Source organism: Chiloscyllium plagiosum, unplaced genomic scaffold, assembly GCF_037043375.1.
Source record: "Chiloscyllium plagiosum isolate Xiang-an unplaced genomic scaffold, Cpla_swu_hap1 HiC_scaffold_43, whole genome shotgun sequence".
Lineage (NCBI taxonomy): Eukaryota > Metazoa > Chordata > Chondrichthyes > Orectolobiformes > Hemiscylliidae > Chiloscyllium > Chiloscyllium plagiosum.
The window spans coordinates 6,702,851-6,720,878 of NW_028270181.1; the positions used below are offsets into that span (position 1 = coordinate 6,702,851).

The following is an 18,028-nucleotide window of genomic DNA, read 5'->3' on the forward strand; positions in this document are numbered from 1 at the left end:
GGTATTTAACACTAAGAAGGAGTCACCACAATAAATATTACAATGTTTGACTTTTAGCTTTGTTCTTTCTTTCTACCTTATTCTTCAGATTCTGTACTTTGGTACTTGTACCTAAAATGGCATCCTGTATGGCAATGTCATACACTTTTCCCTGTGTAACTGTACTTCAGTAATTGAGTACACACAACAATAAAATCAAAATCCATTTTTAAAACAATTGATGTTCACGTCATGCATGTACCAAGCAATGATCATAGTCAGCAAGAAAGAATCTAACCATCTTCTGTTATGGACCAGACCAAAACCCCTTCAAATGTAGCAAGAGGATGGCCTCAACGCTAATGTTTATCTTTCTTGAAGGCAAGTATAAGGTGCTGTGTTCCAGATGTAATTAAATTGGTCACGCTATTCAGCTTTAAGCTAAACACACTTTATTCTTGCACTCAGTTAAAGTACAAACAAAATTAAGAAGAATTGGTATAACTTTTAACTCTTTTGGAACACCTAACAGAATAATAGCTTATTTAACTAATATACAGTAACTGTTCTGATATAGTAAAATCCCATAAACATACCCTTGGCAAAGGCAAATTCAGTAAAATAGATTGTCTGACATGTGATGTTTATCCAATCTGGGAGAAAAGAGAAATTCTGTCAGAGAGAGAGAGAGAGAATTCCGTATTTTTGCTGAACCAGAGAGAGCTGTATAGCAGCTTCCACGGCCAACTTCAAAACCCCAACAACCACTGAAAGTTAAACTGAAACCCTGCTTCTGTGGGAGCATAACTCCACCTCTTTGTGCTGTTTCTTTTATTCTAAACTTTCTAAAAAAAAAATCCCAGGGCCTCACAAGCTGTCTACTTTATAGTTTGGAATAGACCACTCAATTTCTCTCGGTCAAAACCTCTCTTCAAAAACAACCAGAAAAAATCCAGCTGTCAAAGCCATAGTATCATCACACTCCCTGTGGAGCAACAGACCAGAAACCTCATGGAGCCCAGCCCATGACTAACCACGGTATTTAAGAGTAGACCAGAGGTGAGGCATCCTGCAGCAGGTAATTCATCTCCTGACTCCCCAAAGCCTGTCCACTATCTACAGGGCACAAGGCAGGAGTGTGATGGAATACTCCCCATTCACCTGGATGGGTGCAGCTCCAACAACACTTGATACTGTCCAGGACAAAGCAGTCCACTTGATTGGCACTACATTCACAAAATTTACTCCTTTCACCATCAATGCAGAGTAGTAGCATGTGTATGCACCATCTACAAGCTACACTGTAGAAATGGCTCCTCCAGCAGCAACCTCCAAACCTGCCTACTCTACCACCAAGAACATCATCGTTGCAAGATCCATTCCGTCCTCCCCAACGTTGCACACCATCCTGGTTTGGAAATCTATCGCTGCTGCTGTTGACTATTGTTCGGTCAGAATCCTGGAGCTCCCTTCCCAACTGTGGGGAGTCCCAGCATCCTCAGACTGTAACTAGAGTCATAGAGACCTACAGCACAGAGACAAGCCCTTTGGCCCAAACTGGTTCCTGCTGACCAAAATATCCATCCACACTGACCCCATTTCCCTGCACTTGGCCCATAGCCTGAATGATTATGGTTATTCGAGAGAGAGTCATAGAGATGTACAGCATGGAAACAGACCCTTGGTCCAACGTGTCCATGCCAATCAGATATCCCAACCTAATCTAGTCCCATTTGCCAGCTTTTGGCCCATATCCCTCTAAATCCTTCCAATTCATATACCCATCCAAATGCCTTTTAAATGTTGCAATTGTACCAGCCTTCACCACTTCCTCCGGCAGCTCATTTCCATGCAAGCACTAGCCTGTGTGTCGCCCCCTTAGGTCCTTTTTAAACCTTTCTCTTCTCACCCTAAACCTATGCCCTCTAGTTCTGGACTCCCCCACCCCGGGGAAAAGACATGGTCCATTTATCCTATCCATGCACCTCATGATTATATAAACCACTATAAGGTCACCCCTCAGCCTCCGACGCACCAGGGAAAACAGCCCCAGCCTCTCCCTATAGCTCAAATCCTCCAACCCTGGCAACATCCTTGTAAATCTTTTCTGAACCTTTCAGCTCAGATCCTAAATTCAATGTGATGGTTGTCATGTCACATTCTTTCCATAAATTCTTTGATACTCTGTACTGTGACTTAGCCCAGTGATATTGAATGAATGCATTGAATTAGATTTATTGCTATGAACTCAAATGAGTACAGTGAAAACTTTATAAGTCGCCACTTACAGTATCACCTTAGCTACAAAGACACCCTTAGTTACAGACTAGAGGAGTGAAGAAAATAAGTTACATTCCAGCTATACGTGGTATAATCCTGGGTCAGTTACATTACAGCTATACATGTTATAACCCTGGGTCAGTTATAATACAGCTATACATGGTATAACCCTGGGTCAGTTATAATACAGCTGTACACGGTATAACCCTGGGTCAGTTACATTACAGCTATACATGGTATAACCCTGGGTCAGTTATAATACAGCTGTACACGGTATAACCCTGGGTCAGTTATAATACAGCTGTACACGGTATAACTACCAGTCAGTTACATTACAGCTATACACAGTATAACCACGGGTCAGAAACACAAGAAGAATCAAAGTTAAAAAGACAACCATGGCAGTATCTCTCCAGGTATTGTCCAGCATGCAAGAATGTAACCACCAAGCCAAGGATCAGTCAGGAGGTCGTTGGTCGCAGAATCTTGGCTCTCAGAATCCAAATAGTATGACAGGGCAATTAATAATGGCAAAAAAAAATGTTGTGTTGGTTATATTGCCAAATTAGTTGGAATTAAAAGCTATGAAGGGTGTGCCAAAATTTTGTAGCTCTCGTACCATTACTGAAATGGGAGTAAAACTCATAATACCAAAAAAGAGAAAATGCTGGAAAATCTCAGCAAGTCTGGCAGCATCTGTAAGGAGAGAAAAGAGCTGACGTTTCGTGTCTAACTGACCCTTTGTCAGCTTTGACAAAGGGTCAATTAGACTCGAAACGTCAGCTCTTTTCTCTCCTTATAGATGCTGCCAGACTTGCTGAGATTTTCCAGCATTTTCTCTTTTTTGGTTTCGGATTCCAGCATCCGCAGTAATTTGCTTTTATCTCATAATACCAAGCTGTTTATGAGAGCAATGCATTGAAAGTCGTTGGTGGAAGCAGATATAGTTGTAACTTTCTAAAGAGCATTGGAGTAAATACTTCAAGGGAAGACACTCGCAAGGGTGTGAGGTCATTCAGATGGCTCGCTGCAGAGCCTAACACCAGCACAATGGGCCAAATGGCCTCCTGCTGTGCTGTACGATCCCAACTTATGTAACTTCACAAATTTGCAGCTCACTCCATTGCAAAAACCAGCCTTCCTTCCACAGCCTCCGTCTATACTTCCCACTGCCTCAGGGACGCAGCAACATAATTAAAGACCCCTCCCAACCCTGATTATACTCTCTTCCAACCTCTTCCATCAGCAGAATATACAAAAATTTGAAAACACGTACAACAGATTGAAGAACAGCTTCCTCCCCACTGCTATCAGACTTACAAATGGACTTTTATTAGGGTTGACCTTTCTCTGCACTTTCTGTAGCTTTAACATTATATTTTGCATTTTGTTCTGTTACTCTGTATTTATGTAAGGTTTGATTTGTCTGGATAGCACGCAAAACATTACTTTTCACTGTATCTCGGTACGTGACAATAACAAATCAAATCAAAATTCAGTATCATGAATAGCCAAGCAGCAAGGTTATGTGGACTGAGCCAAAATAAAGTGTAAAGAAATTACCTATCATGATGGATGGTTTTTGTTTGTGAAATCAGGACAATCAGAAATTTCAAATTTCGGCCTGACGGTGACTCAGTGGTTAGCACTGTAGCCTCAAAGCACCAGGGTCCTAGGTTCGATTCCAGCCTCGGGTGACTGTCTGTGTGGAGTTGGCACATTCTCCCCATGTCTGCGTGGGGTTTCCTCTGGGTGCTCCGGTTTCCTCCCACAGTCCAAAGATGTGCAGGTTAAGTGAATTGGCCATGCTACATTGCCCGTAGTGTTGGGTGCATTAGTCAGAGGGGAATGGGTCCGGGTGGGTTACTCTTCGGAGGGTCGGTGTGGAATTGTTGGGCCTGTTTCCACACTGTAGGGAATCTAATCTAGTCTAATCTAATCTAATGAACTACTCAATCACAGTCCTTCAATAACCCTTCCTGCTTCATCTCCACTATTCAGTGTCTGAATACCGTGCCAATGGAAATCTCTGTTGGAGTTTATAAATGATCAATCTCCAATGTAATTACTTTAATTTGTATTTATCTTCATTTTGAATTAACGAGCTGAGACACTGAAGCTCTACAAATCTGCCATGTGGCTTTGCTGTGTGAGACATTGAGGAGACTTGAGGTTGTCCATAACTGATTTGATTAACTGGTTAAATACATTAAATTGTAACACTGAAAATGAGCTTTCATTCAGTGCGTCTTCTACCTCATCATTGCTTCTTTTTCCTTCTCTGTCAATGTTCTTGATCCACTTGCCACTGAACACCTGATAACCGCAATGAATGATGTCCACACCCTGGGCTAAAACCATAAGACATAGGAGTAGAAATTAGGCCATTCAGCCCATCAAGTCTGCTCTGCCATTCAATCATGGCTGATAAGTTTCTCAACCCCATTCTCCCACTTTCTCCCCGTATCCCTTAACTCCCCTGACAATCAAGAACCTATCCATCTCCATCTTGAACATACTCAATGGCCTGGTCTCCACAGCCTTCTGTGGCAGTGAATTCCATAGATTCCCCACTCTTGGGCTAAAGTGGTTTCTCCTTATCTCCGTTCTGAAAGATCTTCCCTTTACTCTAAGGCTGTGCCCTCGGGCCCTAGTCTCTCCTGCCAATGGAAACATCTTCCCAACATCCACTCTGTCCAGGCCATTCAATACTCTGTATGTTTCAATTAGATCCCCCCTCATCCTTCTCAACTCCATCAATTATAAACCCAAAGTCCGCAAATGTTCCTCATATGTTAAGCTTTTCATTCCTGGGACCATTCTCATGAACCTCCTCTGAACATGCTCCAGGGCTTGTACATCCTTCCTGAGATTTGGGACCCAAAACTGCGCACAATACTCTGAATGTGGTCTGACCAGCACCTTATAGAGCCTCAGAAATACATCAACACTTTTATATTCATGTTCTCTCAGAATAAATGCTATCATTGCAATTGCCTTCCTAACTAGTTTATGGAATCGTTTGTGGACAAAAAGATGTGAAATCCTGAGTAAGATGTAATGCATGTGGTAAAGATGGAGAGACACAAACAGATTTAACTTGCTTAGCAGTGGTTAAGTGACCAGAAGCTGAACGAGACTCACCACATAAACACAGTGGCTACAAGAGCAGGTCAGAGGCTGCAGTGCGTAACTCACCTCCTGACTCCCCAAAACCTGTCCACCATCAACAAGGTACAAGTCAGGAGTGTAATGGAGTACTCCCTACTTGCTTGAATGGGTGCAGCTCCAGCAACACTCAAGAAGCTTGACACCATTCCTCGACACCACATCCACAAAAATTCCCCATCTCCAACCCCAGCAGCAGCAGTGTGTAACCCACATGATGTGGATAGCGGGGTTTCAACATGGTGATGTCATTGAATGTCAAGGAGCATGTTAGATTGTCTCTTGTCGGAGATGGTCATGACCCAGCACTTGTGTGGTATGAATGCTTCTTGCTAGTTGTCAGCCTAAAGCCTGGATATTGACCAGGTCTTGCTGCATTTGGACACCTTCTGCTTCTTTGGTAGAGCTATTTAACTGATCCCTGCCTCTTCCCAAATATCTGTGAATGTTCTTCCTTGAAGATGTAAGTAATATCAGGTTATTAAAGGAACACCATCCTTGAACTTGCCCTGCATTTTCATGCTATCTTATTGTACTTAACAGATAAGATCAGGAAAGGACAATTCAGCCCCTCGGACCTACTATCCCATTTTGTATCATCATGACTGATCTCACTTCTGCCTCCACTCCACAGTGTCCCAGCATTCACCAGTCTCTGGAGTCCTAAATTTCACAAGTTTTCATCATTAACAGGACACTGCCATCAAACAAAATGATGTTTTGCCTACCGCTTAACTGTTGTGTGAGTTTCAGTGCCTGTGTGATGCCAGGACTGTGGGCTGTACATCCCAATAATTGGTAATACGGCATGTTCCATTGATCACTCGCAGTGGGCAGCACGTTAGTCATTGCCAACCAGCCTGTGCTTGTAGGCTTCAAAGGCATGCCCACTATTAGCTGTAATGTTAGATTTGGGTTTGGATTTTATTGTCACATGTATCCAGTACTTGAGTACAAGAGTACAGTGAAAACTGTACAATGTCACCACACACAGGGCCATCGTAGATACAAAGTACCAAGGTACAGAAATAGAAAAATGAAGAAATAAGTTTAAAAAGTTCAGCACTATAGTAAACTATACTATATAAAAATAGTAAAATAAAGAAAGAAGTTTTTAAAAAGTCAGACATGACAGTCCTTTCTTAAGGCATGGACCTGCAGATGCTCCAATCTCGACTTTGCCCAAGAGGGTTTACTCTCCCCCACGCTGAGCATACTTTCACCTGCTCTGGGCTAAGACCCCCCACCTGGGCACATCGGGCTTTGCCGCTACTCGCGAGGCTTTGTCGCTGACCCCCACACCCTGGCTGACCACCATCTGTTCCCATCCTTTACCAGCATCTGGGCTCACGCTAGGCACAGCTGCTGCCACACTCTGTCACACCGCCACCTCCAGAAGGCGAATAAGAAACATCGAAACTAAACAAAAACCAGAGAGGAAGGAAAAGAGGAGAGAAAGAAGATGGAATGGATTAAATCCAGGCTCAAGCCTGGATGCTATCTACTCCTGCCTCCACCTTGATACCCATGTGCCATTGATAATCATTTATTAAATAATCCCGAGTTCAGAAGTCCACTGGAATCCAGCTCAAAAGTGTCAGTATGATGTGTGTGACAGAAGCTACATGTATTTACACATGGCGCCCTGTTTTTATGTCAGCAAAAGGCATTCAGTTGTGCATTGCGCAGTTTTCATTAGGGGGGAGGAAGGATTACAGAAAACGGCAATCATTACTTCATTTCCTTGGCAACACCATGACCAGTCGAATACCCCACTCTTCCTGCTGTGATAAAGGAGATTGGCAGTTAACTGTTCTTGTCAAGTGTCCATCCCAATGGTCAGTTAACAAATCAGCACCACTTTCTCATGCTGTATAAGATTCTAGGCCCTCTGTATTTTGTCTCCTAGTCCTGATGAGTGCAATATAAAAAGCTTCAACCTTTCCTAGCAGCAATGTTTAAATGAACTGGAAGCAGTGGAGTGGCATGGTGGCTCAGTAGTTAGTGCTGCTGCCTCACAGTGCCAGGGTCCCAGGTTCGATTCCAGCCTCAGGCGACTGACTATGTGGAGTTTGCGCATTCTCCCCATGTCTGCTGTGTTTCCTCCATGTCACCTGGTTTCCTCCCACAGTCCAAAGATGAGCAGGTTAGGTGAATTAGCCATGCTAAATTGCCCGTAGTGTTCTGAGATGTGTAGGTTAGGGGTAAATGTAAGGGAATGGGTCTGGATGGGATACTGTTCAGAGGGTTGGTGTGGACTTGTTGGGCCGAAGGGCCTGTTTCCCCACTGTAGGGATTCTATGATATTTCTCTGGGCAGAGGGCACAGTTATTGAATTGTCAAAACTGGCATTTTAAAACTCAGGATTTCTGCTAACATCCCAACAAGAGAAGAGTCAAAGGATTTGTCAGAATTGAAAATTACTTTTAATTCTTATTTAAAGCTATCCTAAAGTTCTGGTGCCTATTAATCTGAGCACTGAGTGAAATAAAAACATGTCGGAGTAAAGCTAATTTGAATGTGAGATTTAAAAGTCTATCAAGATACATTTGTCTCTCATTTAACTAAAGCCTTGCAATTAACTGCATAATCCATTAAGAATCTTGTGAACACTTCTGGCCTTTGTCTTCACTCTGTGTTGATCACAATCCAGTCTGTGTGGTGCCCTGCTCTTTTAATATTGTGCTGTTGCAGAATTATTACAAGTAAGGTTTTCTCAAGTGAAACGTCTGACATATCCATGGGTTGCTAACTCTTTGATCACTCTTTCAACGTGTCAACACTTCCCCCATCCCCACCCAAATAAGAAGTTTTTTTTTGTTTTGGGAGCAAGTGACTGCAAATGCTGAAATCTGTACTGAAAGCCAAAAATGTTGGAGATCACAGTGTGTCAGGCAGCATCCATGGAGAGGGTAGGAGGTAGTGAGGACTGTAGATGCTGAAGAGTCAGAATTGATAAAGAGTGGCGCTGGAAAAGCACAGCAGGTCAGGCAGCATCTGAGGAACGAGAGAGTCGACATTTCGGCACTGAAATGCAGCCTGGTCCAGTCCATGAGATGAACGGCTGTTCCTAAATACAAAATGTCCTTGCTGCAGCATTACGTTGGGAATTAATGACGCACTCCAAGCTGCAACAATAAAGTGCAGAAGCACCCTGTGAGTCAATTGGAGATGTGGTTACTACCCCATGGAGCTTGCACTCTTATGGGGCTATGCATTTTTATTTCAAAGAAAGAGGGGCAACACGGTGGCTCAGTGGTTAGCACTGTTGCCTCACAGCGCCGGGGCGCAGGCTCAATTCCAGCCTCGGCTGATTGCCTGTGTGGAGTTTGCACATTCTCCCCGTGTCTGGGTGCTCTGTTTCCTCCCACGATCCAAAGATGTGCAGGTTAGGTGAATTGGCCATGCTAAATTGCCCATAGTGTTCAGGGATGTGTAGGTTAGGTGCTTGAGTCAGGGGTAAATGTAGGGGAATGGGTCTGGGTGGGATACTCTGCAAAGGGTCAGTGTGGACTTTTTGGGCCAAAGAGCTTGTTTCCACGCTGTAGGGATTCTAATTTTAATTCACTGATTCCTGTGATGACAGGTTTGACACACTAAGGGAGACTGGATCTGTTAGGTCTATTTACAAGAATTTGGAAGAATGAGGGGAGACTTTGTTAGAAACCTATAACCTATAGGTGACCTACTTGCTGGTTTTTGGGTGTTTGGGAGGTGTCTTCCAATTGTCCCGGATGGATTGCCAAGAGGCTGATTGCCTGGCAGCATCTGGGGAGCAGGGACATCACAAACACAGCTTGTATTGGACTGAGATATTTCCCATGCTCTGCGGTCAGCTCTTAAACTGTTTGGCATGAGATCAGTTGGGTTTTCTTGGTGGTTTTGGTGACAATTTTGTCAACACTGCCATGCCCAGCCCTGTACTTGAGAAAATCACAGCCAATGAGATACACCTTCCTGGCCTTTGTTTTCAAATAGCTTGAAATGACTTGCTTTGCACCCATTTCTACTTTGCTGACATATTGTGTCACAGCATCTAGGATGAGCTCTGGACCGAGGGATTGTCTTATGAGCAAAAACTAAACCAGTTAGGACTCTGCTCGCTGGAGTTTAGTAGAATGAGAGGTGATCTCATTGAAATGTATGGGATTCGTAAAGAGGCTTGACAGGGTCAATGCTGAGAGGATGTTTCCCCTCATGGGAGAGTCTAGGACCAGAAAGCATAGTCTCCGAATAAAGGGACACCAATTTCTTCTCTCGGAGGTTTGAGAGAGTTTGGAACTCCTTGCCTCAGGGAGCTGTGGGGGCAGAGTCCTTGTGTATATTTAAGGTTGAGATAGATTCTTGAGGAATCGAGGGTTACAGGAAAGGACGAGAAAATGGTCATGAGGAATGTTGGATCAGCCATGATCCTATTGAATGTCGGAGCAGGCTTGAGGGGCTGAATGGCCTACTGCTGTTCCTATTTCGATTGGTTTTTTGGAATGAAGTCTGAAAAAATTCCGAGAGACTCTGCTTGAACACACACGTCTACCACAAATAATTCTGGTGTTTGTTCAATTGTCATCAGTCGTAACCACCTCTTTTTTCTCTTGATGACCAGTTATTTTCCTCTGATGTGTCGTAGGTTCCTCCATTACTAAATTGTGGGCCCGCGATCCGGACAACGATACTCTTGTGTTTGGAGTTGTCGGGGAGGAAGCCAGCAAGTATTTTGCAGTGGAAAGTGAGACGGGAGTTGTGTGGCTTCGACAGACTTTGGATAGAGAGGTAATGTAATTGCTTTTGGCAAGTCTAGAGTGCAGTGTAACACCAGCCCACGCATCTAAATGCATGTGCCATTGTAGGGTGGAGTGATTTATCTTGGCTAAAAAATCTATTAATTAAGTAATATTCAGCCTTTGGGAATAAATTACTGCCAATTTGATCTTGATGATTTGTGGTGAGTAATAGTCATCAGATCAGTAGGAAAACAAATGTCCACTAATTGGCAGTAATAGACTCCCACACGTGCCTTGTGGTAATTCAGTGTTATTTTACAGTGGATTAATGTAGTATTTGGTTCACATCGTTACTTTTTGCCTTGAATCATGCAGTGGCCAATAAGCTTCAATCTTGTAAAAATATTTTTCAAACTCATTGATTTTCTGGTGCAGTTTTCCGCTTCTGTGTTAAGGTTATGTGTTGTGGTGATACTGTTGTAGTGAAATTTATTTAAATGTGCAGAAAGGATGTCCAACTCTAATTAGTTTTCCGATTCCCCGAGCTCCATGTCGATCCCTGATGTTCTGATGTGCCCCTTTGCAGATGGTGAAATGCTCCAAGACTTCTCCCCCTCCCCAACCCCACCCATTCTGCTTCTCCTAATGGGGAAACTGCATGATAAAAGATGCAACAGAATGGAGAATTTAAAACAAAAGTCTAAATCTAGGATTTATCTGGAAACAATAATATTTTGCTGCATAACATGCAGCTCCCAGCAACATTCCAGAAACTCAATACCTTCCAGGGGGAAAACAGCCCGCTTGACTGGCACCACAACCACTCCCTCCACCATCAGTGCTCAGTAGCAGCAGTGTGCACTGTCCACAAGATGCACTGCAGAAATTTGCCCAAGATCCTAAGCACCTAGCTTAAAAATATGGGGTAGACCATTTAGGACAGAGATGAGGAGAAACTTCTTCACCCAGAGAGTGGTGGGTGTGTGGAATGCTCTGCCCCAGAGGGCAGTGGAGGCCTAGTCTCTGGATTCATTTAAGAAAGAGATGGATAGAGCTCTCAAAGATAGTGGAATCAAGGGTTATGGAGATAAGGCAGGAAGAGGATACTGATTAGGAATGATCAGCCATGATCATATTGAATGGCGGTGCAGGCTCGAAGGGCTGAATGGCCTACTCCTGCACCTATTGTCTATTGTCTATTGTCACCTTCCAAACCCACTCACCATCCTGACTTGGAAACATATCACCGTTCGTTCACTGTTGCCTGGTCACAATTCCGGAATTCCTTCCCTATGGGCATTGTGGGTCAACCCACAGCACAAGGACTGTCATGGTTCAAAGAGGCAACTAGGGATGGGCAATCAGTGCTGGCCCAGACTTCAAAGCCATGGCCCCAGAGTAAATTAAATAAAAAATCTTAAATAAAACAAAAAATGGCAGATGCTGAAACTAAAACAGAAAGTGCTGGAGAAACTCAGTGGGTCTTGCAGCATCTGTGGAGAGAGAAAGCAGAGTTGACCTTGCGAGTTCAGCAACTTTTCCTCCAGCTGTAAAATTAACAACCGCTCCTGCATCCATTGCCATTTGTGGAAGGGGGTTACAAACATCTCCCACCATTTGTGCAGAAGTGCCTCCTGAACAATCTGGTCCTAATTCTCAGACTATGTCCCCTCGTTCTAGAACCCCAACCAATGAGAATAGTTTATCTTTCTCTACCCTGCCCTTTCCTTGAAGACTTCAAACAGATCACCCCTTAATCTTCTAAACTCTAGACAAAACGGACCTAATTTGTGTAATCCCTCCTCATAACTCAAGCCCTGAAGTCGTCGGTAACATTGTCTTGTACTCCCTGCTGACAGGAGAAAGAATCAGTGAGTGTAATAAAGAGGTATTTGTGGGAGTGAAAGAAATATAGAACGAAATAAAATATTAGAACAATTGGAAAATGAATCAGACATTGAGCATTTTAAAAAGTTGACCCTCCAGCGGTGAGGTGGTGGCCTAGTGCTATTATCACTGGATTGTTAGTCCAGAGATCCAAATCATGTTCTGCTAAACCGTCTTCAAATCCCACCATGAGGGAAATTGAATTCAATAAAAATCTGGAATTAGGAGTCTAGTGACAACTGTGAAGCTTTATCAATTGTCCGGGTTCACTACCATCATTTCGGGAAGGAATCTGCCATACATACCTGGTCTGGCCAACATATGACTCCAGACCCACAGCAATGTGGTTGACTCTTTACTGCTCTCTGGGCAATTAGGCAATAAATGCTGGTCTAGCCAGGACTGACTTCATCCCATGAATGAATGAATAAAAGGAGTTGAGAGATTTGGCCATATGGGGGCATGTATGAGGTTAGTTGTTATGTTATAACCTCCAGAAAACTGTCAAAGTGACTGACAAAAGCTGTTTCGGACTTAAACTGAGTTGTGTGAATAAGACATGTTAAATAGTCCAACTCCTGCAGTATTTTGCTTTCATTAGAGTCATAGAGGTCTAAATTGCAGAAAAGGGCTCTTTGCCCTATCAAGTTAGTGCAAGTCAAAAACAACCACATAACTATTGTAATGAGGGTTTCTGCCTCTACACGCAGCAAGTTCCAAATTCCCACCACCATCTGGGTGAAAAATTGTTTCCAAACATCCCCTCAAAAACTCCTGCCTCTTAACTTAAATCAATGACCCCTGTTCATTGGTACTTCCTCCAATGGGAAAGTTCCTTCCTCTCCATCCTATCCATCCCCCTCATAATACATCTCAATCATCTCGCCTCTCGATTTCTTTTTCATGGAAAGCAACCCAATCCGATCAAATCTTTCTTCATAACTCTCCATCTCCCTACCTGCCCTTACACTGGTAGGTATCCCCACCAAGGTGCCTGTGATCTTATTTATCATGTAATCCCTTGTCTGATTTGTCCTGACCAAGTGTGGTCCACAATTCTCTGGATTGAATTTCATTTGCCACTGTCAGCCCATCTGACCATGCTGCCCCTATCCTCCTAAAATATATAGCTATCCTTTCCCATATTTGCCTGCCCAGGACGGTTTTTGTTCTATCTGTGAACTTACTAATCAACTCTCCTACATTCAAGCCTAAATGTCATATACCACAAATAGCAAGGGCCCTGGCATCAATCCCCGTGGACACAGGATATTGCCCCATTGGACACAGACGTTCAGTCTCAAAAACATGCCTCAATCATTACCCTCTTCTTCCTGCCACTCAGCCAATTCTGGATCTATTCAGCCAAGTTTCCCTGAATCCTATGGGCTCTTCCTTTGCTATTCGAGTGGGACCTTACCAAAAATCTTGCTGAACTCCAAGTTGACAATGTCAAATGCATTGCCTGCATCTGCAGAGCGGGTCACACATTCAAAAAAATTGATCAAGTTGGGTCAGACATAATTTCCCCTTTAGAAAACCATGCTGCCTGTTCTTGACTCAACCGTGCCTCTCCAAGTGCCATTTAATCCTGTCCCTCAGAATGGCTTCCATAATTTCCCCATCGCTGAGTTTAGACTGACTGACCTGTCATTTTTTTAGGTTATCATTTCCTCCCTCTCTGAACAACGGTATCACATTGGCTGTCCAGAGGATGTGTTACCTATAAAACAACATCCTTACAGACTTAATCCAGAGACATTAGCTCAAGTGAAGGAAGTGATGAAGTTTATGATGGTCAATGACATTATTGAACTGAGTCACAGCTAGAGATCATGTATCATGATGTGCTGAAACCTAATGGGTTACATTTAATATTGATTATTGCATGATAGCATGATAACAAAAGTAAACTCGTATCCTTTACCATGATTGGAAGACTACATTGAAAGAATTGGACATGAACGATTGTCACCAAAATTGACTTGCTAAAAGGAAATAAGTAAATTCCATTGACTGATGGAGCCAAGGAAATACCAGGTTTTGTAACATGAAGGACTTTATAAATGTCAACTATGCTATTTAGAATGAAAAATATACCTGCAACTGTAGTGAATTAAACTAAAAAGGTCAGTGAAGGACTATGTAATTGCCCTGTCAATATCAGCAACTTAATTATGTTCAGCCAAACCCAGTAAGGATATTTGCACCACTTGACTAAACTGCTTGATTAGTTACAAAGAGTCAATTTGTTTATAAATATGGATGAAAGTGAAATTGCCAAAACACAAAAAGACTTATTTGGCTCTCATTGTGAGACCTCTAGCAGCTAAAATAAAGGTTATCTTGGATTGCCCTGTGTCTAAGACAAAATACAAAATGTTGTGATGTGCTGGTATATGTGGATTTTATCAGAAGTTTATGCTGAACATTAACACCATCATGTCTCCTTTGACAAACTTATTTTATAAAAGGTTGAAAATTTGAATGGGCACAAAGATGTCAAAGGATGACTTGTAAGCTGTGCTGACAACTGTACCAGTTTTAGTAGCATTGAATTACGGAAAGCCACAAAAACTGGCCAGTAAAACCAGTAAACATCAGTATGGGTGCATGTTGCTACGACGCGATTGAATAGCTATCAAACAGAATATCAGGTATTTTGTTGAACAAACTGAATACCTGTCAATAAACTATTGGAGAGAAGAGAAGGAGACATTGAGCCTTGAGTTGGTTCTAAATTAGTTTGAACTTTATTTAGGACTGTTAAGTAATAAACTGTTATTTATGTAGACCACATCCTTTGTTGTCCTTTTGATACAATTTTGGGATAAAAACAATACTTGTTTCAATGGAGTTTGATGCTTGAACCATGCAATTTTTCATGTGGCTAAAAAGATTTCATAGCAGACAGTTTGTGTATGAAGAAAGCTGAATGCTGTAATCATAATCAACTTAGCTAAAATATAATTCTATTGACTCTGATTCTGTTAAATATAAACATATTATTATTTCTAATCAAACCATAGTGTTAAAAATAACTTTTTGACAGGAATTTAAAATATATATTAATGATCAATTTTTATTTTTCTTTTGGTAGAGATGTGTAATGAAACCTGCATAATTTATGCTTAAAAATAATTTTTGAAATTTGCATTTCAAAACAAATGCAAGTGAGTGTTGGTTAATTCTGGAAAGGTTTTTATTTTAATAAAACAAGATCAGATAGTCCTTATGATTTGAATGCAATGTTTAGTCACAGGGCAGTGGTTGTGAACAGCTGTGGTATAAATGGAAATATTTTTACACTATTAGGTTTTCAACTAGTGGGGTAATCTTGTAAGGTCTTTAGTTATGTTTTCTGTTTCGAAGAACCTAGAATGAAGTTTGGTTTAGATTCAGGCGATACCAATGTTGCGTTTAAAAGCTTGTCTTGTTTCTCTCTCTCTCAGAAGAAGGCTGTGGGACAGTTCTGAGAATAAGTCAAAAGGGTTTATTTTGTCAATCTTTCAAACCAGAAGAGCTTGTTTAGAAATCCACAAGTTTATAGAGTCATATAGCACAGAAACAGACCTTTCGGTCCAACCAAGCCATGCCAAACATAATCCCAAACTAAACTAGTCCCAGCTGCCTGCTCCTGGCCCATATCCCTCCAAACCTTTCCCATTCACGTGCTTATCCAAATGTCTTTTAAACATTGTAATTATAGCCACATCCACCACTTCCTCAGGAAGTTCATTCTGCAAAAGAACCACGCTCTGTATTAAAAAATTGCCCTTCATTTCATTTTTAAATCCCTCTCCTCTCACGTTAACAATGTGCCCCTTCATCTTGAGAAGGTGATGATGAGCCACGTTCATGCAGTCTGTGTGCTCTCTCAGTGCTTTTTGGGATACCGTCTCACAATTTGACCCAACAATCTGGCCACCACCTCAAACGCTGCTGGTATTTAGGATTGTATCTTTCATTTTCCATTTGTTTTCTGTGAAAGCCTCAAAGCCATGGCCGAGTACATTTCTGTGATTTCATTTTTGCTGCATCCTCGTTTTTGAATCCTCTCTTTTTTTTTTCAGGAGATTTCAGAATTGCAAGTAGAGTTCTCCGTCAGTGACAAGCAAAGTGTAAGTAGCAATTTGGCTCTTTCTAAATGAGAGACTTGAGCAACTTAATTTCCTTCAAGAAAAGGATAATACTATGGATGTGAAACAGTAATACAACAGAAAATGCTGGGAATGCTCAGCAGGTCTGGAAACATTGGTTTAGAGTGAATCAGAGGGAACATTTAAAGTTTGCTTTGACTGTTCCTCAGGTCTCCTTGACATGATGTGAATGTGAACAAAGATGTCCATTTTTATTTTAGATCCAATTTGATGAGTATATTTATGGTGTAGCCCTTTCACAAAGGGTTGTGATGAGCTGTGAGGTGGAGAGCTGGAAGGTTGTTACTTTGCCTCCTGGCACAGAAGAGGATTGATATGGTCTTTGGAAACTTGCTTAATTCGGAGGTTGTGGGTTGCGTTTTTTGCTGGTTTCCCCTGAATTACTTTTTCGACTTTTTTATGGCTTTCCCTAGCTGTTGGTGTTGGGGAGATTGTTGGATAAAGTTCTCCTGAAATCTGGATCAGATGTTTAGATACAGGTCATTCTGCGGGAAAGTGCATTTTGTTAACGTGAATTCACTATAACGCGACTGACGAATTGGGGACATTAAAGCACAAACTTATAAAATGTGTGTTGGCTGTAACGCAATTACATCGCCAACATTTTAAGAGCTGTTTCTAAAGCATCATTTTTCTAAAATGTGGAGTTACACAAGAACACAACCATCACATTATAAAAGAACTACCTAAACACCCAATTGTCTTGCCTTGTCCTCCTTTTCATCTGTGTTTTCCAACAGTGCATGAGTGCACCAGTATATTAGAGCAGAGTTCTGAAGAAGGGTCATTGGACTTGAAACATTAACTCTGATTTCTCCCCACAGATGCTGTGGGACCTGCTGAGATTTTCCAGCAATTTCTGTTTTTGTTTCGCATTTCCAGCATCCACAGTTCTTCCAGGTTTTTCTTGTCTAGTATTATGATGGTAGTTTCGTGTTTATGGAAAGTTATTAGAACTCTTAGATTAGAACAGTAATGAAGTGATCCTGTGATGGAGGTTGGGAAGACTGTCGGTCCTGACTTGAAAGCAGCACCAGTCCCTGCATTTTAACTGCACTGTTTGGGTTTCTTACTATCTAACAATCTCCGAAATAAAAATGGCCAAAATTGTACAAAGGGACAATCAGAAATTGTGTTTCAGCACCAAGACCAGAATCTGATGCCCTATCGACTCCCCAGAACAGCAGTACATCAGTTCTGCTGCAACAATGCGAATTGGCTAGAACACAATCGAAGGATTTAGACCATTATTTATAGAACATGAGCATTCCTTAGCTGTGTTGGCTATAATGTGATTCCAGTCCCATTTGTTTAAATGGTGCAGCTATTATGCAATTTTCTTATTACACGGGATTGCACAGGAATGGAATCCTGCGTTATATCAGAACAGACTGTAGGTGGGTTCACAGCCATTCACCTTGTTCTGGAAGTACACTGCCTTTCTACAATGGGGTGGGATTTTGACAAGGTGGGGACTCTCCAGCCGAGCTCCAGCTGTGTTTGTAACTTCCATTTTCCGGCTGAAGACATTTCCTGATTTTAAGAAGGAACACCTGCAAGAAATGCGGATTTGCTTATCACTTACTCTGTTGGTGTCCATAATGTTACTCCAAAGGGTCATGTCAAACTTGAAACATTGCCTCTGTTTCTCTCCACAAATGCTGCCAGACCTGCTGAGTTTCTCCAGCACTTTCTATTCTTATTATCTCATTTCTAGCATCTGCAGTACAGCGTGTTTATTTGCTTATTCTGATAAGAGGACAAAGATGTTACAGCTGCCGATATTTCTTTTGAAAGCCAAGGTTTGTTTTATTTTTAGTTCAAAATGTTTTT

The 18,028-nt window shown here is 42.0% G+C and overlaps 1 protein-coding gene across 2 annotated transcripts in view; it reads left to right on the plus strand.

Moving 5' to 3' along the window:
• LOC148137427 (cadherin-23-like) overlaps positions 1-18,028 on the plus strand; it is a 434,955-nt gene that overhangs the window by 155,476 nt on the left and 261,451 nt on the right. For both annotated transcript variants that reach the window (XM_087982496.1, XM_087982497.1), the window contains exons 4-5: positions 10,055-10,197; positions 16,109-16,156. In XM_087982496.1, the coding sequence (XP_087838622.1) occupies positions 10,055-10,197; positions 16,109-16,156 (191 nt within the window). The remainder of the gene's footprint in view (positions 1-10,054; positions 10,198-16,108; positions 16,157-18,028) is intronic.